This window comes from Zootoca vivipara, chromosome 16 (assembly GCF_963506605.1).
Source record: "Zootoca vivipara chromosome 16, rZooViv1.1, whole genome shotgun sequence".
Lineage (NCBI taxonomy): Eukaryota > Metazoa > Chordata > Lepidosauria > Squamata > Lacertidae > Zootoca > Zootoca vivipara.
This window is the reverse complement of record NC_083291.1, coordinates 2,533,614-2,561,305: the sequence shown is the minus strand read 5'-3', so window position 1 is coordinate 2,561,305 and position 27,692 is coordinate 2,533,614. Positions and strand designations below refer to the sequence as shown.

Below are 27,692 nucleotides of genomic sequence, written 5' to 3'. Positions count from 1 at the left end.
TGTGGCGGATAATTATAGAAGGTGGTTTGTTGCTATTTATAACTCCAGTGGTCCACAAGGATGCCTCAATACCACTGATTAACGACTTGCTTTTCACTCTTACAGTATACTGTAAACCATCTCTCCTTCCCAGATTACTTCCCTCTTTAGAAAGTCAGTTCCTGTATACCAAGTTAAATATAGAGATAGATATATATGCATGTTCTGAAAGTATCTGCAGTCGCCAAAGAAGGACTGAAGTCATGGCTTTCACTAGTTTCAGAAATGTTCAATATGAATATGAGGAAACATCTCACAAAGCTTTTCTGACTATCTTCAGACTATGTGCATGGCACAATGACTTTGGGACACTCCAGGTTTACAATGATGCATATCAGCCACATTCTACCCATTTCACCCCTACGTGTTTTCCAAATCCTGGTTGAAAAGTATAATCTTGAAAGTTACCCTGAAGAGAGAATTAAGTTCAATACTGTTACAACCGGGACCCAGGTGGCGCTGTGAGTTAAACCACAGAGTCTAGGGCTTGCTGATCAGAAGGTCGGCGGTTCAAATCCCTAGCGACGGGGTGAGCTCCCGTTGCTCGGTCCCATCTCCTGCCCACCTAGCAGTTTGAAAGCACATCAAAGTGCAAGTAGATAAATAGGGACCGCTCCAGCGGGAAGGTAAACAGCGTTTCCGTGCGCTGCTCTGGTTCGCCAGAAGCAGCTTTGTCATGCTGCCACATGACCCGGAAGCTGTCTGCGGACAAACGCCGGCTCCCTCGGCCTAGAGAGTGAGATGAGCACCGCAACCCCAGAGTCGGACACGACTGGACCTGATGGTCAGGGGCCCCTTTACCTTTACCTTACTGTTACAACCACTGAAAGCATTCATTTGTCTAGCTGCTCCTTTAACAGAAAAATGCACCTAAATTTCACCCTACAGGTGAAGTTTGCAGACTGTTTAGCCATATTACAGAAACAGGGTCTTTTTTTTTTGCATACTTTTTGGAGCTATCTTTTTGTTTTTGCTTTTAATATATCCAGCATGTGCTTTTGATTCCATAACTCATCATCAGCTCTGCAACTTGCTTGGAGGAAGAGATCCCATTTATTGGACGCAGTGAGGCAAATGAAAGAGCAAAGTTAGCAAACTTGCCATGTTATATTGGGTACTACGTATGTGATACGGGCATACTGAATCCTAGTGCACTGGGAAGAAGCCTGCGATTTGAACTTCCCCTTGCCTCTTCAACTATTTTCAAATCATTTCATTAAAGGAATTGTCACAGTGACTTGTCCTGAAAGCCTCCGGGGGAGTTATGCAATCTTTGTGGTCAAGGATAGCAGCACCTAGAGACAACTGGCATCTGGTAATTGAAATTAGGTCACAACAGTTGATACTCCCATATGGGAAATTACAGGGGAGGAAATGCACAGAAGGAGACTCGTAATGCAGAGCGCGAAAGCTGGACTTTAAGGGAAAAGATAAATCAACTCGAAAGATACGAGCAGCCAGGGGAAGTTTGCACATTGCTTTTACTACTTTATCATTTTAGATTTCTGTAGCACCAAGCTTAAGAATCCGAGGTTGTTATACAGCAATCAGCCTAGGGCATTAACCCTCTCTAAAAGAGAACCGTATGATATTGCAGTTGACATCAGCATGGAGCTAACCAAGAAAGGGAATCAATTTCCACCTTAAGAAAAGCAAGGGCCAACAACAGGCATTCTATAAACTTCTTGTTCCTCTCAAGGAAACTGCCATCGACAGTATCCACCAACCTTTGTTAACTCTGAATTATACTTTATATACAGCAGTGACTTTGAATTAAATGAAATCCCCAGAATAAAACAATAGCTGGGAAGCTGATACTTCCAAATGTTTCTTTTTGAAAGGCTTGGGCAAGGGGGGAAATCCAATACTGCTGTTATACTTGCAGAATAGCTCTTGATCCAGTGAAGGTGTCTGTCAATGTAAGAGAAGGGGAAGCAATTCTTGCCGGTTCTCCTTTCCCCATTGCAGGACTCAGAACTCCCTGGAAATCTGTTTCAGAGGGTTGGGGGGACCCTCTGAAACATTGTGGAAGAGCGTCAAGATATGTGACAATGTAATAGTTAAGGTTATTGTAGTGCAACGGACCAGGTGTCCTCTTTAATTTTGTGTGTGTGGATAATTATTGGGGCAAGGTGTCTACATGAAATTTTCACAGATAGCTGAGAAATTAACAGTGACTTCCAGTCACATTTTGGGAAACCACGTGAATTGAAGCCGCTTAGAGTGGCTGTTACAATTGGATGCAGGTGAGAAAGGACTTAAGCATCTTCTCCACGACTGTTTCTCCTCTCTAAATAATTACCCAAAGCTGCATTTCATAACTTTAAAAAGCACCATAATGACTCAGCCACATAGGTTTGTCAATTTGTACGTAGCCTCTTAGCTCTAGTGATACATGTGACTAAAAGAGAAACGAATGTTTGGAACAAACCTAAATTTACATTCCTAAGACCCACTTTTTAGGCTAGCAAGTACATTCTGGTTAATATTTTAGCTCAGCCTCACAAATCTTAGCACTGAAAGTTAATTCAGAGTTGCGTAGTTGTCTTTGTCTTTTCTGAGTCTAGATTTTTTTAAAAGGTTACCAGCTGACTTCTGCCGAGTGCTATGATCTGAGAAGCAATAGAGTGGTCTCTGACCAATACTGCCACTACTACCCTGAAAACATCAAGCCAAAGCCCAAACTTCAGGAGTGCAACCTGGATCCTTGCCCTGCCAGGTAAGTCCGTTCATGATTTTGAGATAGTTTACACTGAGCAAAATCAAACCAGTTAATTTATTGTTTAGATATTGAGAGGATTGCAAATAGCTTGTTATCCAGCCGGCATGTGCAAATTAATGTAACCACATTGATCAGAACATCTTGAATTTGGGGGGGGGGGGAGAGAATCCCAGGACATTTTCTGTTCTGGCGTAGTAAATTAACTGGGATCTGATTTAGCATTTTTGAGGTAAATGTGGTGGACAACTCTTGAAAGTGTTGTTAATGTAGCTTTATCTCTCTGAGTAGGCATGTGTTTTTTTAGGATGGCACTTTAATAATAATAATAATAATAATAATAATAATAATAATAATAATTTATTATTTATACCCCGCCCATCTGGCTGGGTTTCCTCAGCCACTCTGGGCGGCTTCCAACATAAATATTAACATACACTAATTTCTTAAAGATTAAAAGCTTCCCTAAACAGGGCTGCCTTCAGATGTCCTCTAAAAGTCTGGCAGTTGTTTTTCTTTTTGACATCTGGTGGGAGGGCGTTCCACAGGGCGGGTGCCACTACCGAGAAGGCCCTCTGCCTGGTTCCCTGTAACTTGGCTTCTCGCAGCGAGGGAACTGCCAGAAGGCCCTCGGAACTGGACCTCAGTGTCCGGGCTGAGCGATGGGGGGTGGAGACGCTCCTTCAGGTATACTGGACCGTTTAGGGCTTTAAAGGTCAGCACCAACACTTTGAATTGTGCTCGGAAATGCAGGTCTTTCAAGACCGGTGTTATGTGGTCTCGGCGGCTGCTCCCAGTCACCAGTCTAGCTGCCACATTCTGGATTAGTTGTAGTTTCCGGGTCACCTTCAAAGATAGCCCCACATAGAGCGCATTGCAGTAGTCCGCGGGCAGGTAGGGTCTTAGCCTGCGTACCAGATGGAGCTGATAAACAGCTGCCCTGGATACAGAATTGACCTGCGCCTCCATGGACAGCTGTGAGTCCAAAATGACTCCCAGGCTGCGCACCTGGTCCTTCAAGGGCACAGTTACCCCTTTTCAGGACCAGGGAGCCCCCCACACCTGCCCGCCTCCTGTCTCCCACAAACAGTACTTCTGTCTTGTCAGGATTCAAACTCATTTTCTTTTGAGCAAGTAGGGGCGGGGGAGAGAGATCTGTGGAAACATATCTGGAGAAATTCCCATCCCATATCACTGGCATTTATCCACAACTTTATCAATGGGGGGAAGGTTTGTTGGTTTGTGTTTTCATCTATTCAAATCCTGACCAACTCAATGTGATTTTCAGAAGGTTTTTCCTATTTTATAGAATAATTCAGCTATTAAAGCTGTAATCCTGTGCACATTTATGTGGGAATAAATCTTCTTCAGCACAATGGGACTTCCTATTGAGTAAACATGCATTAGAATTTACTGTCAGTCAGACTTGTTTCCCCACTCCCACCCCATATATTGTTTTCAAAGGAGGCACAGATGTGTTCATTTGTCTAATAAGATCCAAGAGACGCCTTGCCATTAAAATGATTACAGTGACAACAAGTGTTTCTGACGGTTGAAAGGAGGAAAATACTGATAGCAGTAGAACGATAACATATATGAAATTCCAGCCACCTTTTATTATTGAATGTTCTATTTTCCAATTTGAAAAGGGCATTTCATGAAAATTAAGTATTGACCAGGGTTTTATTGCTTGTCACCTTTGACCTTTGATCAAATGTTCCCACTCCTTCTGCTGGGAACCTTATGGTGTGGTTTTTTGTTTTGTTTTTAAATCAATTGCCAACACAGAAAAATAATTAGAATTGGGTCTTGTTAGAGCAGGGGAGAGACGGACTTCAGGCTTGCTGGATCTACTTTGGGTTTTATTGTTATTATTATTATTAGAACCTCAAGGTCTAGCTGCCAGAATCAGATACAAAATACATGCAGTTAGAATCAAAGATGCAAGTCTATCTGCTCATATTCTGAGCTTAGGAATTTGTCTCCAGTACCTGACCTGAGCTCACAGCTTTTTAACACAAAAGTCCACTTCTGATAACTTTCTTTAACTCAGCCAGGGTTGCCATCAAGGAGGGGCTGAGGGACCAGGGGCCCCCAAAAGCCGATCAGAAGGTCGGCGGTTCGAATCCCCATGACAGGGGGAGCTCCCGTTGTTCGGTCCCTCCTCCTGCCAACCTAGCAGTTCAAAAGCACGTCAAAGTGCAAGTAGATAGATAGATACCGCTCCGGCGGGAAGGTAAACGGGTAAACGGCGTTTCTGTGTGCTGCTCTGGTTCACCAGAAGCGGCTTAGTCATGCTGGCCACATGACCCGGAAGTTGTCTGTGGACAAACGTCGGCTCCCTTGGCCAGTAACGCAAGATGGGCGCCACAACCCCAGAGTTGTCCGCAACTGGACTTAATGGTCAGGGGTCCCTTTACCTTTAATGTTAAACAAAGGGACGCGGGTGGTGCTGTGGTCTAAACCACTGAGTCTAGGGCTTACCAATCAGATGGTCAGCAGTTCGAATCCCCGCGACAGAGTAAGCTCCCGTTGTTTGGTCCCAACTCCTGCCCACCTAGCAGTTCAAAAGCACGTCAAGTGCAAGTAGATAAATAGGTACTGCTCCGGCGGGAAGGTAAACCGCGTTTCTGTGTGCAGCTCTGGTTCACCAGAAGCGGGTTAGTCATGCTGGCCACATGACCCGGAAAGCTGTCTGTGGACCCTTGGCCTGGAAACGAGATGAGCGCACAACCCCAGAGTCATCCGCAACTGGACCTAACGGTCAGGAGTATCTTTACCTTTATGTTAATGTTAAACATTTGCCTGAAAAGGATAAGCAATATGGAAAGAGATTGCGCAAAGTAGAAGTTAACAATTAAGGCAGAATTGGCCTCCAGCAAAGAACATGACCACCAACCAGATTTATAAAAAAAAACCGTAGCACTAAAAGGAGCAAGGACAGCAAACCTGTGCATTCCTCTGCTTTCCTCCTGTTGCATCCTAATCGGCTAGCTATGGCCTGCCTAAAATATTGGTTGCATATAGCATGATAGCTCTGTGCTCTGGCCTGCCCAGAGCAGCAAAAAGAGGCATTCTTGAGCACAAGATATGACTGATGCGCTGCGTAAAGGTACAACCCAGTGTCTACATGTTGTGCCAGCCTGAATCATCAGGGTAAATAGAAAAGGGCAGTTCCACAAATTTGCAAGTTGCAATGTACCATAAGCAGAGGGGATGGGGAGACACGCGGCAGGCAGCTCAAAATGTCAGTGGTGCCTGCAAAATAAAGATTAAACATGCCTAGGTATTTATTTTCGCCATTCATTTTTAAATGTTTGCCTTTCTTGATGTTTATTATATTATAGCTCACACATGCCATTTGTTTCTGGGAACTGATTTCAAAGCTGTTTTCCAGTTTGGTTTTCTATATATATATATATAACCTGACACTACATATACATAAATGTTAAGACAGGTGGCTGTATGGTGCGTGCATATCAAAAGCAAGAGCAAAATAACTTCTGGGCAGATGCCAGGGGAGTAATTTTTGCTCTTATACAAGACGGATCAATGTGAGGCTGCTGACATACAGATCCTGAAGGGCAGGAGTCCTTTAGATGCAAGAGTCTTCTGCTTCCACTAACAGGACCTACCAGAATGAAGTTGGCTTAGTCGGAAATGTGACTGTAGTATAGGACCTTTCTCATAATTGCCTTTGCTCTTTAATAGGCTGATCAGGTCTACTGGGGCAACCGTTTTGTTCTTTTGCTTAGGTATTTATTTTAATATTTATTCAGCAGCATAGTGTGAGCTCCTGGCACGGGTGCGCCAGAGGGGTCTGCATGCACCAGGGGGGTGGGACACGGAGGGTGAAGGGGCATGATGCGCTACCCCAGCTCTTGCCACCAACCCTGCCCCACAAGCAGGGCCACGCTGTGCCGCCTGCCCAAGGAGGACTCCAGCCTGTGCTTGGCAGCACTCAATATATATTAAATACTGATACAGTGGTGCCTCGCTTAACAAACTCCCTGTAAGACGAAATTTTCGCTTAAAGAAAGGATTTTTCTAGCGGAGCTTGCCTCGCTAGACGAATTTGTTTTGCGATAAATACGTCTAGCGAATCGCGGTTTCCCATAGGAATGCATGGAAATTCAATTAATGCATTCCTATGGGCAATTTTTTTAATAAAAAAATTCAATGCATTTCTATGGGCTTAGCTAGACGAATTTTTCATTATAAGAATTGACCCGTGGAACGAATTAAATTCATCTAGCGAGGCACCACTGTACATTAAATATGTAATTTAATACATGTTAATGGATTAAATACATGTTAATGGATTAAATTTAATATATTTAATTATTAAAGAAATTTAGTAAACAGATTGTGCACTTTCGTTAACAATGCATGACACAAAAAAATACATAGTTTTTTAAGGCTTTAAGATGTTTTAAGATGGGCTGCCAAAGAAGGACAGTGGGTTGACCCACCCTGATCTAGGCGATTGCAATGAGCAGAATCGCTTTAACTAGATAAATAGAACTGAGAATATGCATGGTCTGTGTATTAAATCATTGTATATAATTTTCCTCTATCACACACACACACACACACACACACACACGTATATAATGGCATGAGAGCTATCCTGCACTGAGCAAACTTTTCTTTTTTGCTGGACAGGGGAGGAGGTGAGTGGGGGATGTTCTGCTCCAACACAACTAGCCTTTGCAAAGCTTCCGTATCTGGTTCCTCTTGGAGGCAATACACACACACACACACACATCCTCCCCAGGGGATCCTGCTCTGAAAGAGCACTGCAGAATACCCCCCCCCCCGCTAATTAATCCATTTTCACCAATATTAAGAGTAAGCTTTACTCAGGCCCTTTATCTGTGTGGGTTTCCCTTGTGTGCTCGCTATCCATCTTTTCGTTGCTCGCACTGCAGGCTACAGACAGGCTCCTGGGAGGTTGTGTATGATAGGCAAATCACCTGGTGTTTTTTCCTTTTCACATTAATTACAGCCTTTATGCTGATGCTACTTAACTGTGCATACCTTTTAACACCCGGAATGACGCTCCATTACCCACCCTTTCTCTGCTTGTCCTAACAAAGTAATCTTGTGCCTTTATTTCAAATGCCTTCCATTGTACAGACAATGCTGAAAAAAATCCACCAGCACATTTGACAAATGAAAATGATTCATTCTAGCCTTTACATGCATAGGTTTGGTTCATCCATTTCCTGCTCCCCCACCGCCCCGCTGAGTATCCATATTTCGCACGATCACAATGGCAGAGAGCAGGCATTTGACCCACTAAAGACCAATGACTGCAGTCACCAAAAAAAGATGGCGCTTCTCACTTGGTCACCACTGCAAAGCAGAGTTGGGAGCATGAGATTTGTAGTGGAGAAGCAATGGGGGGTGCAATGTACTTGTGCCTAACCCTTTCCCCTGAATTCCTCACAGCCAGTTTTCCTCCATATGTGTTTGTGCTGGAAACACAATCTAGTGGGAAAGTGGCTGAAAGGATGACTTTTAGAAGTGACAGAGGTGCAGGAGGAAAGGCTAGCAAACACAACCCACAACTGTTCTTCTTCTGATACTGCTTTGCATGTCAAAGCCCCAAGCCACCCCCCATGAGAATAAAGACACAAGGACACAGAATTTTAGGTTAATGTTAATGGGGAAAATTTAGGCCACAACTTTATTGGTTACAGAATGTGAGCAGTATTGGCTTAGGCATTGAGTAGACCAGGCTATATCTGACTCCTGCTCGCCTTGCAGGGAGTCTGGTAAGGGTAAACCACCAGTAGGGGGAGCCCTTCTGATCGCCTTGAGCCCCCTTGGGTTCCCGCTGGGGTCATGGCATGGCCCTAGCCCCTCCCTGGGCTTTGGACAAGATCCACACACCCGGATTCCTTTAACGGAATACCCTTAGGCATGGAGGGGCAGGTGATGCCACACACTCCCTCCCCCACACATTGCTATTCCAGTGCCTAACTGCCAAACCTTACGAAGTTGTGACGATTGCTACGAGGTAGGCAAAAACCAAGTGTCCAGTGCCAATTTGCCAAGTAGAAAAAGTCCTACCAGGCCCCTCAACGGCGACCAACCGAAGTCTGTAGCAAGACCAATGATGCAACCTGAAAAAGGGTGGGAGGGTGGGAGATCTGCGGCACGGGGCTGAAAAGGGCCAATTCAGTGTTGTGCTGTGGTTTAAATTGGTCCCATCCACGCCCCCAAGCCGCCTGATTGGCCGCTTGGCTAACTGGCATGGCCAGGCCTCCTCAGCATAAGGCGGGACACAGTCCCGCCCCTCACGCTGAGGGGGGAGGCTTGGCGGCTCACCTGCAATGCGCCCCCACAAAGAGGTGGAGCCAATTTTCAGGAAAGCAGCATCTGTAACACGCAGTACAGGCCCACTGCCTTCCAGATTGAATTCTGCTGCTTAATTATTGACTGGCAGTCTGAGGTCTCATGAGGGAGCTCACTTGCCTTATGAATCCCAGTTGCAGGGCAGCTAGCACAGCGGGAAGCATTCTACCACTAACCAAGACTGCTAAAGACTCATCTCTTGCAGGCATTGACAAAGAGGCCCTTCCCGTACACACAATGTGCCAAAATACATTCCTCGTTGCTCTTCTGATCACGAATTTTGTGGAAACAGGAATACAGATTTACTGTGATATTTGCCTCATAATTGCTATCTATTTAAATACTTTTCAGCGACGTGATGACAGAATAAGAGCAAGGCAGTTAAGAAATTTCCAGCGTAACCTGCCAATTTGAAATGAACTGAAAAGACCTCTCTAATTAGTTAAGAAAACATCCTGTCAGGACTCTCTTCCAGCTTTACGTCCTTATCCGCAATGCAGCCTAATATGCAAGGCCCTTCCTCCTCCTCAGACTTGCTGAAAGAGCCTCAAAGCCCAACAGAGGGGAGCAGCTGGGGGGGGGGCTGCGTGGGTTGATCTTGAGCAGACAGCCACAGAAGGAAGGGGTTAAGCACCTCATTTCCTCTTGCTTTTCTTCTGCTTGGAAAACTGCAGCCTCCCAGGGCTGCTTCTGCTTAAGAAAAAGTCATTGAGCTCTCATACACAATTGGGTGTAACATCTGGGGTGTACTGGGGCTTCCAGGTGAAGAAGATGGAAGCACAGAGTAGGCCCATGTTGAGTAGCCCTGGATTGTGTGCGCGCATCCCTCGAGATCCATCTGTACAACACAAAACATCTGCAGCGAGGGGGGTCTAGTTGTATGTGCAGAGTTGTTTCTCTGGAATCTGCAACCCTGACCTTTCAGGAATGCTGCTGCAGCCCTGTGTTTAAGAGTCCCACCAAGGAGCAGTATATATAACCTGTTGTTGCCTGCACCTGGATGGAGCCTAAATTCAGGGTTCAACAGACAGCACACAAAGATGAGCAGCTCTATTCTGAGGTTCCTTAACTTTTCATCACATGCCCAGTGGTCCAGATGTTGCCTTGAAGGAAATTTGTGTCATCTCACGCTCCCCGCACACTGCTCAGGTAGTTCTTTAAATTCAGGTTTGCTGTGGCCTTTACTGAATTAGGCTCTGGGCTCTTGCAGTTGCCAAAACAATTAACCCTGTGTTTTGGTATTGGGCTCTGGGCTCCTGACTGACAACATTGGTTTGGTCTCCAGCAGCAATGTGGTTCCTCACTAGCCATCTAGAATTTAGAATGCCAATAGCGTCTAACAAACCCATTTTTTACATTCTGCCTCCTCTCATGTAGCAGTACACATAGTTGCAAACTATAAGCGCCAAAGATCCAAACAAGCACTTAAATAAAGCTGATGCTTTCCTATTATTGATTCGTATTGTTTGCTTGCTTTACAATTTGTTGGGAAGTGATCCATTAGAATATGTACTTTTGCCTCTCGGGCTTTGTAGCCTTTTTGCATATTCGCTTCACTTGGCCCAGTCTTTGGTTTATCAATGCTTGGTTCGTAAAGGGGCATCCCCGTAAATGTGGGGGATTAAGACTGTAAATTATAGCACTGGTGACCTGGAAACCACATATTGAACAAGGAGCGATCCTAGTTGTGATGGATGCTAGACCATGTGGACTAGCAGGATTGCTATCATGCAAGAGAAGCATGAGTAGCCTGAATCCTCAACAAAAAGAAACTCCGGTGAGGTATTTCCTGTTTGTGCTTCCTGTTTTCCTGTTAACTTTGATGTGTGGAAGCATCCTTCAACAGTATGGTTAGTACAAAGATAGCAACATTTCTCCCATCTTGTTGAGATGTTGTAATCAAATCCTACTGATCGACTGAGAGTAATTTTATTTGTCGTCAAGTAATGGTGAATATGTCTTTTTTCACAGCACAAAATCCCTACTTTTTAGGTTGACTTTTAAAATTTGGTGGTGGGCTTTATTTTTTAATGAGATAGAATAACTCCTTGCTGTTTGTGATTTGTAAGAGAGGAGAAACTCTTCTTTTACACACACCAGGAATGGGGAACCTCTGGTTATCTGGATGTTGTTGAATCCCAACTCCCATCAGCCCCAGTGAGGATGGGAACTGAACTCCCAACACATTTGGAGGGTCACAATTTCTGCGCCCCTTCCACACAGATACCATGCAGAACGCATCATTCTCTCTCTCACTTACTCATTAACTCTGTCGAGTTCAGTTTAAGAACATAACTGCTCTGCATTTAATAAACAAATCAGTTTGCATTGTGGGAGCCATATTAACTAATAGGTTAATGAATCAGTTCGTGAAATATTTTGCAAAGTGAAATGATGAGTGTCAGTGTCCAGATTTGCTTGCCTCCTTAGTCTTTGAAGCTAGATTTTTAGCCGCATGAGTAGAATGACGTAATAATCTATTTAATGCTATGTCTTTGTATAATGTAATCATTTAGTGTTTATTTTATTGTGTGTACCTTCTACTCAGAGGGTTGGCATTATTGTTCCTAACAGTGATGGATACAAGCAGATCATGCCCTATGACCTCTACCATCCTCTTCCTCGGTATGTAAACCAGCTTCTCTATTTAACAAACATGCAGATATGTGCTTGTGGTTCATTGATGCTCTTAACAGAGTGTGGTAGTGTTCTGCAAACATGCTCTGGGCCTGTGGTCTTGTGTTTTGTTTTCATTGCTTCCTGCTTTTCTGTACACACGAGATACTGAAATCTGGATTTCTCGTGTCCTGGAGCTCTCGCAAAGAATGATAATCACCTATCACACAAACCAAAGAATCTTGTCACTGAAATATCCAATTGAGACTGAGATTAAAATGTCGAGCTGTTGCCCACCCTTTCTTTTCCCCCATGTGGGCACATGTTTGGCACTTTGAGAGGCAGAGTTTGAACTGGATCGTTCTCAAAATGGCAATTACAGCCTGTTGATTGAAGGCAGTTCATTTAAGGTAAAGGTTTATAGCAACAGACAGTGTTTCTGTTCTCCAGAATTATTAATTTCACGTACAGTTATATATTAAAAGTCAAAATACTGCCATTCAACTTGTTATATAATCAGCTATAAACAAGTCAATTAACTGAAAACAAATTCTGACATCTCTAGCTTTAACATAGCAATCCAGGTTATTACAGTTTAATTGCTAGTGGGGACAATAAAAGTCATTGTCTCAATCCATATTTCTTGACAGCTTTTGGCGTTTTTGCATGACTGTATTACATTATTTCCCGCATATTCATCTTTTAAGCAACACAAATGAGTCTTAATTGGCTAGAAGCTTGTTATTTTAGAATTTTGTGACTAAGGCCTTACTCTTTAACAATTGCCAAATTGAAGCAGAATCTATTTAATTCTGTTTGGCTTATTGATGTGACTTATGCAAGTATTTTCTTCCGTGTGTTTATTCAGAGGCAACCTTGAGCCCAATTATCGAAGCATTCAGCCCATTACAAGCTTGATTGGGGAGAAACATCTGTGTGCGTTTGTGTTTGTGTGTCTGTAAGGCATATATTATGCTATTAAGGTTAAAGTGACTGTGAAGGATGAGTGGCTTGCTGAATTGTGCAGCACATAATTGCATTTCTCATTGGAATGCAAATGAATGGTAAATATAAAAAGTATGCTGCTATAGTTTTGTTCAGAAACTAGAATGGCTGGGCTTTGGTGGGCAAAGTTGGCCGAGGGCCCCCACTAGAGACTGGCTGCCTTTTTGTTTGAGTTTACAGCTTTATTCGAACAATATACCTGCCCCAGGCATCAGACAAGGTCTGCATAGTCCTGATCTCAGAGGCGCCAACTTCTCAAGATGATTGAGGGGGCCCAATGTGATGTCCTCACATCATGCGTGCAATATCACAAGAAGCCGGGGGTGGAGCCAAGTGCCCTATGAACCTTGAGGGGGCCTGGTCCCCTAAGACAAAAAACCACAGGGCCGGCCCTACGTCCAGGCTGGGTGGCGCAGGGCACCATGGCGCTGGCCCGCCAGGAGGGCGCCGCAAGCTGCGCCCGCCCGCTGGCCGGCCGGTCCGCCGCGCAGCTGCACCTGTGGCAGCCGCGCTGCGCCCACCCGCCCACCACACAGGGAAACGGGGCGGGAGGGCGCCGGACTTACTGCACCATGGCGCCAGGGTCGCTTAAGACAGCCCTGAAAAACCAACAACAGTGCCTCGGCTCTGTGGGAATGTTCAGGGTGGCAGGAGAGGATATATTGCTTATTGATATCCTTCCTAACTTGCGCTAGCAAGTTTCTTTGCTTAGCAGAGTGCATTCCCCTTTACACGGCAGAAAACTTGTTGGAAACTCGTGTGAGTTTCTTGCCTTGTCCAGATTGAAATGTATTCTAATATTTTCCTGGGAAGACCCCTTGAGTCCCTCCTAAAAGAACAAAGACACCACCGTCTTATTCATAAGCAATAAAAAGAAAGTTTGCTCACGAGCAGGCAGAGCACAGTGTGATCCCCGAAGGCAGGCTTTAGGCTTAAAGTTACAAACGTATAAAAAAAAGTTTACCCCCTAAGGGAGATTTACCTAGTGACTGCAGGGTAGCAGTCCAGCAGTTCACAGGACGAAAGGAAGATGGAAAAGAAGGAGAGTGGCAGCATGCCCTGGCCTTTTACCAGGTCTGGAAAGGTCACGCCCACCTACTAGTCACATGCAAGAGGAAGGATGCTCTAGGCCAGGAGGAACAGGAAGTTTCAACTGGCTGGACCAAACATTCCCTAGCATGTCCACTCCAGCAAAAGAAGGAATGTTGCACTTGACTGCTCCCAGTGGATTACATCCCACAGACCCCTAGGAGCTGGCACCTATGCCTGATCTAGATGTATAGCCCAGCCACACTTTAGCCTATGCAAACCTGGCTTGCAAACTTTTATCTACAATCACTAGCATGATGCCCAGCCCCACAATTAATGGAAGAGGGAATTAATTGTGCTGTGAGAGATGGTGGCTCTGCTTGATTCCACCCTCCATCAGCTTGCTTCTACTGCTTCTCAGTCAACAAAGAACTTCACCCACATAGAGGGTCTTGCATGGGAACTGGAACTGAAGTAGGGGTGGGGAGGAATTAATTTCAGTTTCCACTTAAAGGCAATCTTACCTAAAACAAACAAAATAATAAGCAAAGCCCAAACAGAGCCATCCTTTCGTGGTAAGAATTCACTTGTACAACACCTTGCTTGTTAACCAGGTGAGGAAGAACCACATTTTGAATAGACCACAGAACCAAGGAGTGAATTCTGTCCTATTACAATAGCTATAATGCTGGGTCCCTAAATCTGGGTGTTGGACTTGGAAATAGTTTCCTTGGTTCTGTTGTTTATTCAAAAGGTGGTTATTCCTCACCTGGGTAACAAAAAAGGTGGTGTAGAGATGAATTCTTACCACACTTTGAAATTTGTACTTCTGCGAATTTTGCAATGTGGTTCTCCAGCCAAGTAATGTATACAAAAATCTATATACTAAACTATGCATTAAAATACATATATGTATGTTAAAAATAACATACAGCAATGTATTACATTAGGGGAAATTGCATTGCAAAAATTGTATATTGGGCAAAATAGCTTAAAGAAAGGTGTTTATTAAAATAAATTTGTGCTAAAATGCTGATGGCCTTTCGTGAGGACTTTAAACAAGAAATCACAAACTGATGTGTAAATACAGAGGACTGGATTTAAGATTGGAAAAATTAGGAGCTTGAGAGAAACTGAAATGGAAAGATTCATTCAACCCTAACCAGAAGTAGGTCCTATTGAATTCGGTGAGGCTCACTTGCAGGTAAGTAGTGTTAGGATTGTCGCCTAAATCCTTTGTTGGTTTCACATTGACAATAGCCCTGTTCAGATAGACGTCACATTCATCCCCTCGGTGTCTGGACAGGAAGGTGGGACTGTGCTACAGGCCATTGCCACCAATGTTGCACATTCAACAAAATTTCTGAAGAGGGAAGCCTCTGCATTTACAACTTTGTGCACATAGGCTCCCCAACAGATAGGGAACCCTGTGTCTTCAAAATTCACACTGGCGTGGGCACTCTACTGCGGATGTCCTGCTCACTGCATGGATGTCAGTGCTGGTGGTTTGGGCTGTAAGCATGTTCCATTCATTGAGTGTGCATGTGACCTAGGAAATTGCTTGAATAGCTCAACTGGGTCCAGCATCCGCTATAACGGTGCTTGCCCGCAGGCTGCATGGAAGGGGTTAGAGACTGAAGGCTCAGCACACTAGCCCTCAGGGCAGCCCTCTGATTGCTGACCATTGACTCAAAGACTTAGCTGGAAACCCCTCGGCCAGGAAAGAAACTGACAAAGGTACTTTGCCTTGAGATCGACCCCTTTCAGCTCCATCGCTGAGCACCCTGAGCATGGCACCACAATGTGGTGCAGCTGCTCTTGGTGTCTCGGGCAGAATCTAGTAGGTGCCTGTGACACTCACACCGCTGCCACATTCCACACTGCAGGAACTGCATTCTCCCAGCAGGAATATCTCGCCATTCGAATATTGCGGAAATGTGCCGCCCCTGAGAAAGATGCCTAGGCGCTGATCAACACACAACGTTGCAATGTGGCTTGGTTGCTTGCAGCAGTTTCTCCCACTTCCAAACGTGTCCACAGACCCGTAAAGGTGGGTGACCCCTGCTAAGGCACACTGAATCCATGGATTTCTTCCATTCATGTCATGCTGCGAATTCTTTCACCAGCTAAATAATTTTGTCCTTGTTAGGCAGTCAGGAGTGAAATACTGGCTGGTGTAATTGTTCCAGCAACTGACATGGTTGTGCTTCGCTGCTGCTGCTGCTGCTGTTACTGCTGTTGCTAGAGAAATGCCAATATATCATAAGATGCATGCAGTGAGAAAGCTCGGATGCTCTGCCTTTTCCCTGACTGGCATCTTGTTTTGCAGGTGGGAAAGCACCCCGTGGACCGCTTGCTCTTCTTCTTGCGGGGGAGGCATTCAGAGCCGCACAATCTCTTGTGTGGAAGAGGACATCCAGGGGCTCATCAGCTCTGTGGAAGAATGGAAGTGCATGTACACTCCCAAGATGCCCATTGTCCAGCCTTGCAACATCTTCGATTGCCCCAAGTGGTTGGCCCAGGAGTGGTCTCCGGTAACCGCTTTCTTTAAATACGTGTATATTATATTGCAACATTGCTTACCCTCTCAGTTCTATGAAGCCCCTGTGATGCATTTCACGAACGTGCTCAACAAGGAATGAGCAAGGGGGAGGTTGCTATTATGATAGGTTATTATTCTGGCAAGGGGGGTACAGCCTCTCCTTAGACTACCGTGGCTGATGGCAGCGAGAGCTTAAATGCTCAGAAGTTAATGCAGAATCCCCCCCTGGAGGAACATACAGGGATACCTTGGTTTAAGAACAGTCTGCTTTAGGAACGGATTTGGTTTCCGCAAAACTGGAAATAGTATCTTGGTTTGGGAACTTAACCTCGATCTAAGAACGGAATCCAAACGGTGGAAGGGCACCGGCGGCGGGAGGCCTCATTAGGGAAAGTACGCCTCGGTTTAAGAACAGTTTTGGTTTAAGAACGGCTTCTGGAACGGATTAAGTACGTAAACCGAGGTACCACTGTATTTGACCCCCCCTGGAGAAGCACATTGAGATTCTGAGTTTGTAAATATATATATATATATATATATATATATATATATATATATATATATATGTGTGTGTGTGTGTTTATTGCTTGATTGGAGAGATCCCCAGTTCTAGCTAACTTGCTTGCATCTCAGATGGAAAGGTGGGACCAAGCGTCCCTCTGGAGAAGAAGGAAGAGGAGGTGAGGTTAGGTCAGCAAACCCTAAGAGTACCAGTATAACACTGAAGGAATGTCAAGGGATCAGCACAGGAAAGGCAGTCTAGGAATCTTGGAGGTTGCTCTCTATCTTCCAATTCCATGCAAGTATATCAGCCCACAGTGGAAGCAGGACTGCACTTGGCACCTCCAACAGTCTCTATATCATTAACCAAGGCAACCTTTCTGTAGAGAGGCTCTGATCTCTCCCGGGATTCTTTTTTAAAAAATCCCCCACAGCTTGGAACTTGTGTGTTAGCTCATAAAATAGCCATTGTAAAAAGTTTGTAAATAGTTGAAGGCAGCTCAGTATAAAGAATAGAATGACTGCACATGCAAAAGACAGTGTAGGTCAGTGATAGGTCATGCCCAGCCGACATGGCGAGTGGCTGGAGATGATGGGAGTTGTAGTCCAATGACATCTGGAGGGCAGCATGTTGGCACCTGTGCAGGTTTTGGAGGCACAGGACAATTTCAGTCATCGTGGTTGCCTCAGTATGCCTTGTCCATACAATAAATCAGTGGGAAAGTTACCTTTTCCCTGCCTAGTTACCTTGATTGCGAAATGAGTGGTGATTGCTATACAGGATCGGTTTATTGTGTAGGACGCTGACAAAGCCTTTGCTTTTATATTATGCTGAGGATAACGAGAACATAAAATCAAACCAAGGAGGGGTAGTTTTAAAATTGGGATGAAAGTTTAGGATACCGTAATACACATAGTGAAATGAATTCAGGCTGCAAATATAAGATCCTAGTGAGTTTCCTACGAGTAACCCAACAAAATCACCATGGGAGAACATTCATAAAGAATATGCTTCACTACACGTGGGTTTAAAATATAATTTAGAAAGTAGTTGAAGGAGCAGAGCCTACTGCATGTAGTTCACCGTTCCAAAAAAGCTTGACATCGCAATGATTACCACATAACATTAAGTGCTTTGCCTCTGCACTAAGCCTAAGTGACTACAAATAAAAGTGATGAAGTGTTAGTAAGTACAGCAACTTGTGGCTCAAGTCAAATAGCCGTTACTGAGATAGCGAGCAAGTGAATGAGAAAGAAAGAAAGAAAGAAAGAAAGAAAGAAAGAAAGAAAGAAAGAAAGAAAGAAAGAAAGAAAGGGAGACGACCTATCTACCAAATAATTATGAACAATCCAAACCATCATATTCACTTGTTACTCCCTCTTAACTCAGAATGCCAGGCACACACAAAGCAGACGTTGGGAACAATAAACCATTGCTTGTGGCCAGTGGCGTAGCATGGGTTGCAAGTGTCCGAGGCCACGAGGCGTGGGGTGGGAGGGAGAGAAATGGATGGAGTATGCATGCACATTCAACTGCCTAACAGTGTCCACATCACCCAGCAGATCATAGCCGTAGAGATAAGAAAAGAAGCCATTCCATTGTCTGGAGAGGTCACTTGCTGGTTTGCATGGAGAAGCTGTTTTCAACGGAGCCCAACAATGGAAGCACACAGCTGTATTGAGGCAGCACCGGGTGCTGAAATTTTGCACCCCTAACAATTTTGTGCCCAGGGCAATCACCTCTGTGGGCCCCCCATGCAATGTCACCGTTAACGGCTAATTGGGATTAAGCAGCATTTTCCCCTGTTGCTCTTGCCCAGGTATGAGCAGAAGAAATAAGCTGTATGTACTTGGTTTGTTGTTACGTATAAACCAGAGTTGTGGTTTGCTTCTTCCTAACAAACCATGATCAGAAACCCAGGATGGGTAGATGGTGTTGTTCTGGTTCTGATTGCTAATTGTCCATATGGGCAAGCAGGATTAGAAAAGGAAGGCAGAGTTTGGCTATTCAGGAATATCCTTTTCTCATTGTTCTTCCTTTCAGTGCACAGTGACATGTGGCCAAGGCCTAAGATACCGAGTGGTTCTGTGCATCGATCACAGAGGGATGCATACCGGTGGCTGCACTGCTAAAACAAAGCCTCACATCAAGGAAGAATGCATTGTTCCCACTCCTTGCTACAAGCCAAAAGGTAAAACACAGGGCAGGGGGGGAAATCCTTGCCTGCTTTTCTCTCTCTCTCTCTCCCTCTAAATAAATGTACACCCCGCCACCCGAGTGGCAGGACATTTCCACCAGTAAGTCGGATGTCTGAGAGATGATGCCTTAGGCTTAATTTTAGCCAAGTAGGAGAGCTGGGGGGGGATTCACATCTGGCAACCAATGCACCCCTTGGGTTTCAGATAGTACATGGGTAAAAGGTAAGATAAAGGTAAAGGACCTCTGGACAGTTAAGTCCAGTCAAAGGTGACTATGGGGTTGCAGCGCTCATCTAACTTTCAGGCCAAGGTACTCCACAGACAAATGTCGTGTGGCCAGCAGGACTAAACCGCTTCTGGAGCAACGGTATTGAAACAATAGGGACACCCTGGTGGAAATCGGAGCGCACGGAAACACTGTTTACCTTCCTGCCGCAGCGGTACCTATTTATCTACTATTTATCTATTTATCTACTTGCACTAGCGTGCTTTTGAACTTCTAGGTTGGCAGGAGCCGGGACAGAGCAATGGGAGCTCGCCCCATCGCCGGGATTTGAATTGCCAACCTTCTGATCAGCAAGCCCAAGAGGCTCAGTGGTTTAGACCACAGCGCCACCCGTGTACATGGCTAGACAAGTCTAAAAAGCCCAGGACACAAATTTTCACAGCCCTCTGGCGGCTATAGTGGCTTATTTACCAGAAGTAGTATTTATTATAACATTGTTATTGTGTTTTTACACCTTGCTTCTGGGATTGCCTGCTTCAGATGCTAAAGTAGAATCATAGAATCATAGAGTTTAAAAGGACCCCAAGAGTAATCTAGTTTGGCCAGCCATTTCAGTCTTTTCTGCCCCACCTCAGACAGCAGAATGCCTTGGGCTGGCCTTGAGGATTTGTAAACAGAATGCGACTTTATCTGTCTCTCCTCCTCTGACCCACCAAGGCATATACACGCCATATTTTACAGGCACCGCGCAGGCATCTGTACAGGAAAGCACCATCTGTGGGTTTGTTTTTGTTTTACAAGGCTGTACAGTTTTTTAAAAGGGCGAAAGAAAAGCAGTAAGGCCTGACTTTCCATTACCGTAAAAATAAGTATATGGTGTATAAACAGAAATATCTCTTTACATATTAGAGTTACTGAACATGGTAAAATACAGATTAAGCTAAGAGCGGCATTTCCACATACATATATAACATCAAGTGGTACCACTAAATATATCTGAGTAGAAATCTGGCAAGTAATGGTTGGGGAGGAATCAGGGCATAATAACTTTATCCTCCTCCTCCTCCTCTTGTCCTCATGCCCATAAATCTACTCCAGGAAAATTCATCACAGGAGATGTGAAATAGGATTACAGGTTATAGTCACTGTGTGTTGCCAGAATTGCAATGGATAGTTCAATAAATGTGGAAGACTGTATGAAAAATGTTGAATGCACAATCTGTTGGGGAGGTTATTGGTAGGGGAGGTTGTTGCTGTTGGTTTCTTTTTGGTTTTGGTTTTTTGCATCTTTATTTTACAGCTTGTTGAGTGAAAATCGTTTAGCCTGGTTGTGCATTCTTAAATGTTATATTTACACTTTATTACTACTTTGTCATGTTGTAGCTATGCATATTTTCATGTTGTAATTCACCTTGAGCATGATTTTAACTGTGGGAAGGAAGCATGGAAATAAAAGTATGTATGTAGTATTAATTTCCTGTTCTGCTCTGTGGCAGTCTTCTATGCCCGGAAGAAACCCTAGGGCCCTAAGCAGCAGTTAATGCCCTTCTTGAATCCTTAGGCTGGGTATACGTCCCTACAGTAGATCCATCATCAAAAGATTTCATCTAAATTTTGTGCCTTGCAGCATCCGAAGCTTCACCCGCCCAGTCCATACACAAGCAGAAAGGGTTAATAGAGTTCACTCCAGATTGCATTCCCTGCATATATTAAATTCCACTTTTGAAGTTCTCTCAACCTTCAAGAGAAGGTTTTGGGGGGAAGTGCAACGAGCTATGGGTGGGAGGTTCAGAAAAGCTGTATTCCATATGGACCCTTAATTCTAGGATTAAACACAAAACAGATTGGGCTCACTCAGAAACAACTGCATGTGTCGAATTGCCAGAATTGGAGGCTCTAATCAAAGCAATGTTGCTCATAAATAGCAACTATCTATAGCTGCTGTTTCTCTAGCTAGTTTGAATATGAGAACTGTAAACTGTTGCTCAAGTGGTTTTGAAAGAAAAAAAGGGCCCATGGAGGGTTGTGCTGGGTCATGAATTTCAGGGAGGAAATGGTCATGTAGGCGGATCACATATTTCCAGCTGTAGCCTGCTGTAGTCAGAGAACTTGGGAGCAGCGCTGTAGCATCCAGTGATCTCCGCAGAGATCAGTAGTTTCCTGGGGATGGTTTTCTGTTCCTTCAGGGTGAGGTCACCCATTTGTCATGGTCTCAGGTCCTCAGGTCTGGCCTTGAAGGGCCATTGCAAGTCTGGTTCGCTCTGGTTTACTCTAGCCAAATCCAGATTTATGTTCCCAAGGGAGTATATTTTGGCTCCTAAAGTGAGTCTTTTATTAGATACTTCTAATGTATATTTTTGGTACTGATTTTGGAGGGGAAGGGAGAGGTCGGGATATGGAGCAGCGCTGTTTTGTATCAAAAATGACAGGGAAAGTATTCAGCTCATTCTTTGAATTCACATAGTTGATGAACTGATAAGCTCGAACTGGAAAGGGCATCACTGAACTATTTTTGCATTTGTCTGTTTCTTCAACTATCACTCATCACATCTGGGTTTTCTTGAATGTCATAATAATCCATCAGAGTGGAGTGTGTGTGTGTGTGTGTGTGTGTGTGTGTATTCCAAGTTATTAAAGTAAGGATGCAATACACACACATGCAATACACACACATCTTTGACTAAGCAATGCAGGAATCTTCAGATCCGTTAACGTGAACTTGGGGCTATAAGGCATGTTAAAAGGAGCAGGGCGAAAGGTGTGCCCTTTGCATTTTCGCTTCCTGCCACTGCTTACAATTGAAAACAAAATCTCATGTCTCCCAAAGGGGGAGACCCATGACTTCTGCGTCATGAAGCCCACACATCCCTCTGGCAGAAATGTGCAGAGCACACACACACACACACACACAGAGAGAGAGAGAGAGAGAGAGAGAGAGCGCTATTGCAGACGTACAGTGGTGCCTCACGTGTATTACTAAACCAATGTTTAGTGTAATGAAACTGAGCTTCAAGCTCGAGCCCCTTTGTCTCCTCCAACACATCTGCAAGGAGGTGTTTGGAAGCTCTAGCTTGCGTTTTAGATACAGCTGCATCTTAACCATAGTTTGGATTAACCAGAGTTTAGGATTTGGATGACCCACTAAACCAGGGTGGCTATCCTGTGACTCCTCCAGGTGTTGTTGACCTCCTGTCACATCCCTATTGACCGTGCTATCTGGGAATGGTAGGAGCTGCAGTTTTGCATTGTTTGCAAGTGGGGCCGCAGAGATTTACTGCATCCTTTCCCCAGAGAGACAGATTGTGCTCTCCACAAACACTGTGGTCATAATGACTAGTGTCTTGCTAGTATGAAATAAATGCAGCACACAGAAAATCTGTGGATTGATTTACCAAAAAAGAAAAAAAAAGTGCATGATATTACATCGACATATTTCCCATTTACCTGTACTTATTCCCCCAGAAAAACTTCCTGTTGAAGCTAAATTGCCATGGTACAAGCAAGCCCAGGAACTGGAAGAAGGAGCAATAGTATCAGAAGAACCAACGTGAGTATGGTTTTCTGAAACTGTGATGAGGTCAGGAGTTGATCAGTGCTTTGAAACTGCATTTTACTTTAAGACTAAGTGTGGTGCATTTTGTTACATTCCGGAATAGAGTTAAAACCCCATTGAAGTTAGGATATTTTCCATACCCCATAATCCTTCCCATAACTTGAAAGTCTTCCTGGCTGATTTGTGTCTTCTTGCGAGGAGTTAAACCACAATTATCATGATGTAGCTCTTAACGACCGAGTAAGTTGATTCACAGAGGGCTTATTTTTATGACCCTCTAAGCTTGTAGCAGCTGAGGCTTTTAATCAAGTTGTGCTGATTTCCAGTCGTTGCCGAAGTGGTTTTGTGCCTGCTGGTTGAGTTTATTTGTTTTGGTTCGTGTAAACTGTTGAATAAGAGCTGACTCAAACTGTGGGTTGCGGAAGCAGTGCAAAACCCCTCGCATAACTGTACAGTTCAGGCTTTGCATTAGTTTGAAAGCTCGCACACAAACATCAAAGCTTGCCGCTTCCAGCCTTTGCTAGCTCAGAGCCAGCCTGGGTATCGCACTCATCACAGAAATGTCATGTTTACAGCAATTCATCTTGTGAACTCTGGCCATCGAACCAGAGATTTCCACACACCCTGAACACCCAAGGTTCATTGGGCGCTTTTACCAAATAATTTTACATTTCAGAAAATGGCTCTCACTTAAACATTTAGAGGTTCCCACCTTGAAATATGTGAAAGAAGAGAGTGCAAAATATGGTCTGAAGCTCAACATCAAAAAAAACCAAGATCATGGCCACTGGTCCCATCACCTCCTGGCAAATAGAAGGGGAAGAAATGGAGGCAGTGAGAGATTTTACTTTCTTGGGCTCCTTGATCACTGCAGATGGTGGCAGCAGTCACGAAATTAAAAGACGCCTGCTTCTTGGGAGAAAAGCCATGACAAACCTAGACAGCATCTTAAAAAGCAGAGACATCACCTTGCCGACAAAGGTCCGTATAGTTAAAGCTATGGTTTCCCCAGTAGTGATGTATGGAAGTGAGAGCTGGACCATAAAGAAGGCTGATCGCCAAAGAATTGATGCTTTTGAATTATGGTGCTGGAGGAGACTCCTGAGAGTCCCATGGACTGCAAGAAGATCAAACCTATCCATTCTTAAGGAAATCAGCCCTGAGTGCTCCCTGGAAGGACAGATCCTGAAGCTGAGGCTCCAATACTTTGGCCACCTCATGAGAAGAGAAGAATCCTTGGAAAAGACCTTGATGTTGGGAAAGCTGGAGGGCACAAGGAGAAAGGGACGTCAGAGGACAAGATGGTTGGGCAGTGTTCTCGAAGATACGAACATGAGTTTGACCAAACTGCGGGAGGCGGTGGAAGACAGGAGTGCCTGGCGTGCTCTGGTCCAGGGGGTCACAAAGAGTCGGACACGACTAAACGACTAAACAACAACAACCTTGAAATATGACATTTTACTTACTACATTTTTCTGTGTATAAGACGCCCCCGTGTATAAGATGCCCCCTATTTTGGAGGAGTACGTTTTAAGAAAATGGGGGGAAATGGCCCAGAGTTGTTGAGCTTTTTGGGGAGGGGAATGCCGAAAATCACTCACCCGACTCACAAACACCAGAAATCCCCCGCCCAATTGTCGCGGAAGAAGCCGATCCAAAACAGCCCTTGCCACAGCCACAGTCAGCAGTGACAAGCTGATGCTCATGGCTGAAACAAATCACCCGTTTCCCCCCCCCCTCTGCACTATCCCTGTATAAAAACCCTGATTTTTTAACATTCTTTTTGTGGGGGGGGGGAAACAACACCCTCCTCTTATACATGGAAAAGTACAGTAATCAAACATTAAAAACTAAAGAATGTTACTGATTTGCCAAGCTAAAATATTACAATTTACCCAGGGTGGGGATTAAAGAACAAGCCCTGTAAGACTTTCTTATAAGGTCCCCTTCCATTCCTACTGTATTGAAATGGGAAGCGGTTTCTCACGGGATGCTGATAAATGCCAAATTAGACATGAAGTATATTTTTTCTTTTTAAAAAAGCAGCCACAGGGGAGAAGGGCCACCTAAGCATTTTCCTCGATGCTACTTTTTCAGCCACTGTCACCTTTTCTGAAAACTGCCGCTACTGTGAAAGGGACAACTTAGGCCAGCACTAATATTAGGCAGAGGAAGGCAACCGACTCTGTTGCCACTTCTCCCTCCTGTGGCCCCTAATCTGGACAACTGTCCCAGATGTGGCGCAGGATTGCACTCCTATCATCAGCGTTGAAGTAAAATTCATACATCAGCCCAGTTGGGTTCTGAACATTAGGATGGAGTGCCATCTTCTCCTTCGCCTCAGGCGGCCAAATGTCTTGAGCCGGCCCTAGGATTGGGGGAAAAATTGACGTCTTCCTCATGGTGTCAGAAAGGCAGCAGGATTTCTGCAAGCTGCTTCAGCTATCCTTTAAACTCTGAACCTTTAACATTCCAAAACACATTTAGCTGAAACGTAGCTTGCCTTCCTGGAGACAATTTTTGGTTTTGATTGATGTTAGAGCCATATTTTCACCTCATAAAATTTGTCTTTGAGATAGTAAAGCTGCTATGCTGGCATGGCTGACCTGAAATCGCGTGAATTTTAATTGAAGCCGTGGGGAACAGTGAGGAAATATACAATATTATACTCAAGATCACAGTTATGTTTATATTTATATGTATCGTATGTAAATATATATTTGTCAGCTGTTACATGTTACTTCAGAGATATTATATATTTCATATGTGCCTTTTGTTCATTTATAGCCAAGTGCCAAATACACGTTTGAATCTGTTTTTATTTATTTTAATTTGGAATCCCGGTTTTTGGATTTCTGCAGTTTTCTGTCTACTAGTAAACCACTTTTCTAAATACTTATTTAACAAACTATAATTACCCTTCAGTTGTATAATGGGAATTGGGCAGTGTCAGGAGTGGGGGGGTTGTCAAACAGGGATCACGTTGCTTACACTGGAAAGGGATGATTTGAATCCTAGCCCATATTTCTGCTGCAGAGCACTAAAAAAATAAGCTGGAAAAAGCCACAACTCCAGAAGAAGTCATGATCATGGACTTATTGACAAAAGTCTGGATCTGAATGTTGAGAATTAATGTTGGCGTTGCTTCGTGAGGGGGGGGGGACCTCCCCAAAGGCTTGGTGTTGAATAGCTATTGCATTCTTTTAAAAATGACAGCACAACAGATTTCTGAATAGTGGTACAAATGGATTTTTGTAAGGAGTCTGGGATAAGGTAGAATAGAAAATACGGAATATAATTATAAAGTATTTTGGACAAACGGCAAAGACCACGATGGAAGGAATTATATACGGCCTTGGACTGGGGGACGACGACGAAAGGAATCCAAGAACTTAAGCAGAGATTTTATTTGTACTTATCAGCACCTTTTTATTCAGCAGATCTGTTTGCTTTACAGAGTTGTTTCCCCAGCTGTAAAATGGAGAAACGGCTCTGTAAAATAACATCACAATGTTTGGTTGGATTAAGCTTTCTTGGATAGAAAAAGAGATATTTATCATCTTCCATTCTTTCTTTGGTCTGTTGTGAAATGCCTTCTTCACAATTACTACCCCATTGAAGGGGGTGAAATCAGGACAGCATTTTGTTAGTTTTGAGGGTGGGGCCAAAAATTTTCAAAGTGGTTCCAGTTGTGTAGTTATCCTAGGTAGGTTATATAGTGTGGCGTGTAGCAGCTATGGTGTTCTATTCTCTTTCGCTGTCCTTATCTGGACGTAAGGAACATGGGTGTACGGTGGGGGGAGCACAGGGGCAGTTGCCCCAGGTGCAAAATTGGTAGGGCCACAAAATTTCAACACCCGGTGCTGCCTCAGTACAGCTGTGCACTTTTCATTGCTGAGCTCCATTGAAATATTACTATTAATAATAATAATAACAATGGCGTGCTCTGGTCTCTGGGGTCACGAAGAGTTGGACACGAATAAATGACTAAACAACAGCAGCAACAATAATATGCCACTCTGGGCAGCTCCCATCAAAGTATTAAAAGCACAATAAAATACAGTGGTACCTCTGGTTGCGGATGGGATCCGTTCCGGAGCTCTGGTCGGATCCCGAGGTTTCCGCAACCAGAGGTTCCTGTTCTGCACATGCACGAGGCACGGTAGAGTGCTTCTGCACATGCTCCGAAACCCGGGGAAATACTTCCGGGTTTGCCGCATGTGTATCCCAAAGGATACGTAACCAGAGGTGCACGTAAGTAGAGGTACCGCTGTATCAGAAACTTCCTTGAACATAGCTTCTCCATGCGAACCAGGAAGTGACCTCTCCAGGCAACAGAACAACTCCTCTTTTCCTATCTCTACAGCCGCAATCTCCTGGGTGATGAGGACACCGTTACGCAGCTGAATGTGCATGCGTATTCCTCCCGTTTCCCTCCATTCCACAGATCCCCTCCACACAGCTCTGGGCACTGGCAACCCATGCTATGCCACTGTGTATGAGTAACGTAGAGGGTCTTGTTTGGTTAGCGGGGGGATCTTTCTGGGAATGGGAAATGCCAATCGCCAGCCATCAAAAGGAACCTTGCTCTGGAAGGCTGGGTGCAACACTTCTTCCTCTCTCCAGTCCCACAAATACAAGAAAGAAGGGAATAAGAAACTGCCACTGCCACTCAGCACACTTTATTCATCTAGCTGAGATAAACTAGTCGCTTTCCATCTGCCTGAACTAGATAGGATATCCTCCTCTATCATAAAACAAATTTCAGAGGGCTAAATTCACTGCACCTCTGGCCCACCCTGCAATTGTGAAAACAGCCCTTTTTGACAAGCCGAAACACAAACCTACTGTCTGCTAACCTCCCAAAGGCAACAAAATCTTATGAGAATGATCAGTAATA

The 27,692-nt window shown here is 44.3% G+C and overlaps 1 protein-coding gene across 1 annotated transcript in view; it reads left to right on the top strand.

Moving 5' to 3' along the window:
• ADAMTSL1 (ADAMTS like 1) overlaps nucleotides 1-27,692 on the top strand; it is a 486,266-nt gene that overhangs the window by 348,215 nt on the left and 110,359 nt on the right. Inside the window, exons 9-13 of the mRNA XM_060269080.1 lie at nucleotides 2,620-2,758; nucleotides 11,696-11,746; nucleotides 16,101-16,305; nucleotides 18,859-19,006; nucleotides 22,702-22,786. Coding sequence (XP_060125063.1) covers nucleotides 2,620-2,758; nucleotides 11,696-11,746; nucleotides 16,101-16,305; nucleotides 18,859-19,006; nucleotides 22,702-22,786 — 628 coding nt within the window. The remainder of the gene's footprint in view (nucleotides 1-2,619; nucleotides 2,759-11,695; nucleotides 11,747-16,100; nucleotides 16,306-18,858; nucleotides 19,007-22,701; nucleotides 22,787-27,692) is intronic.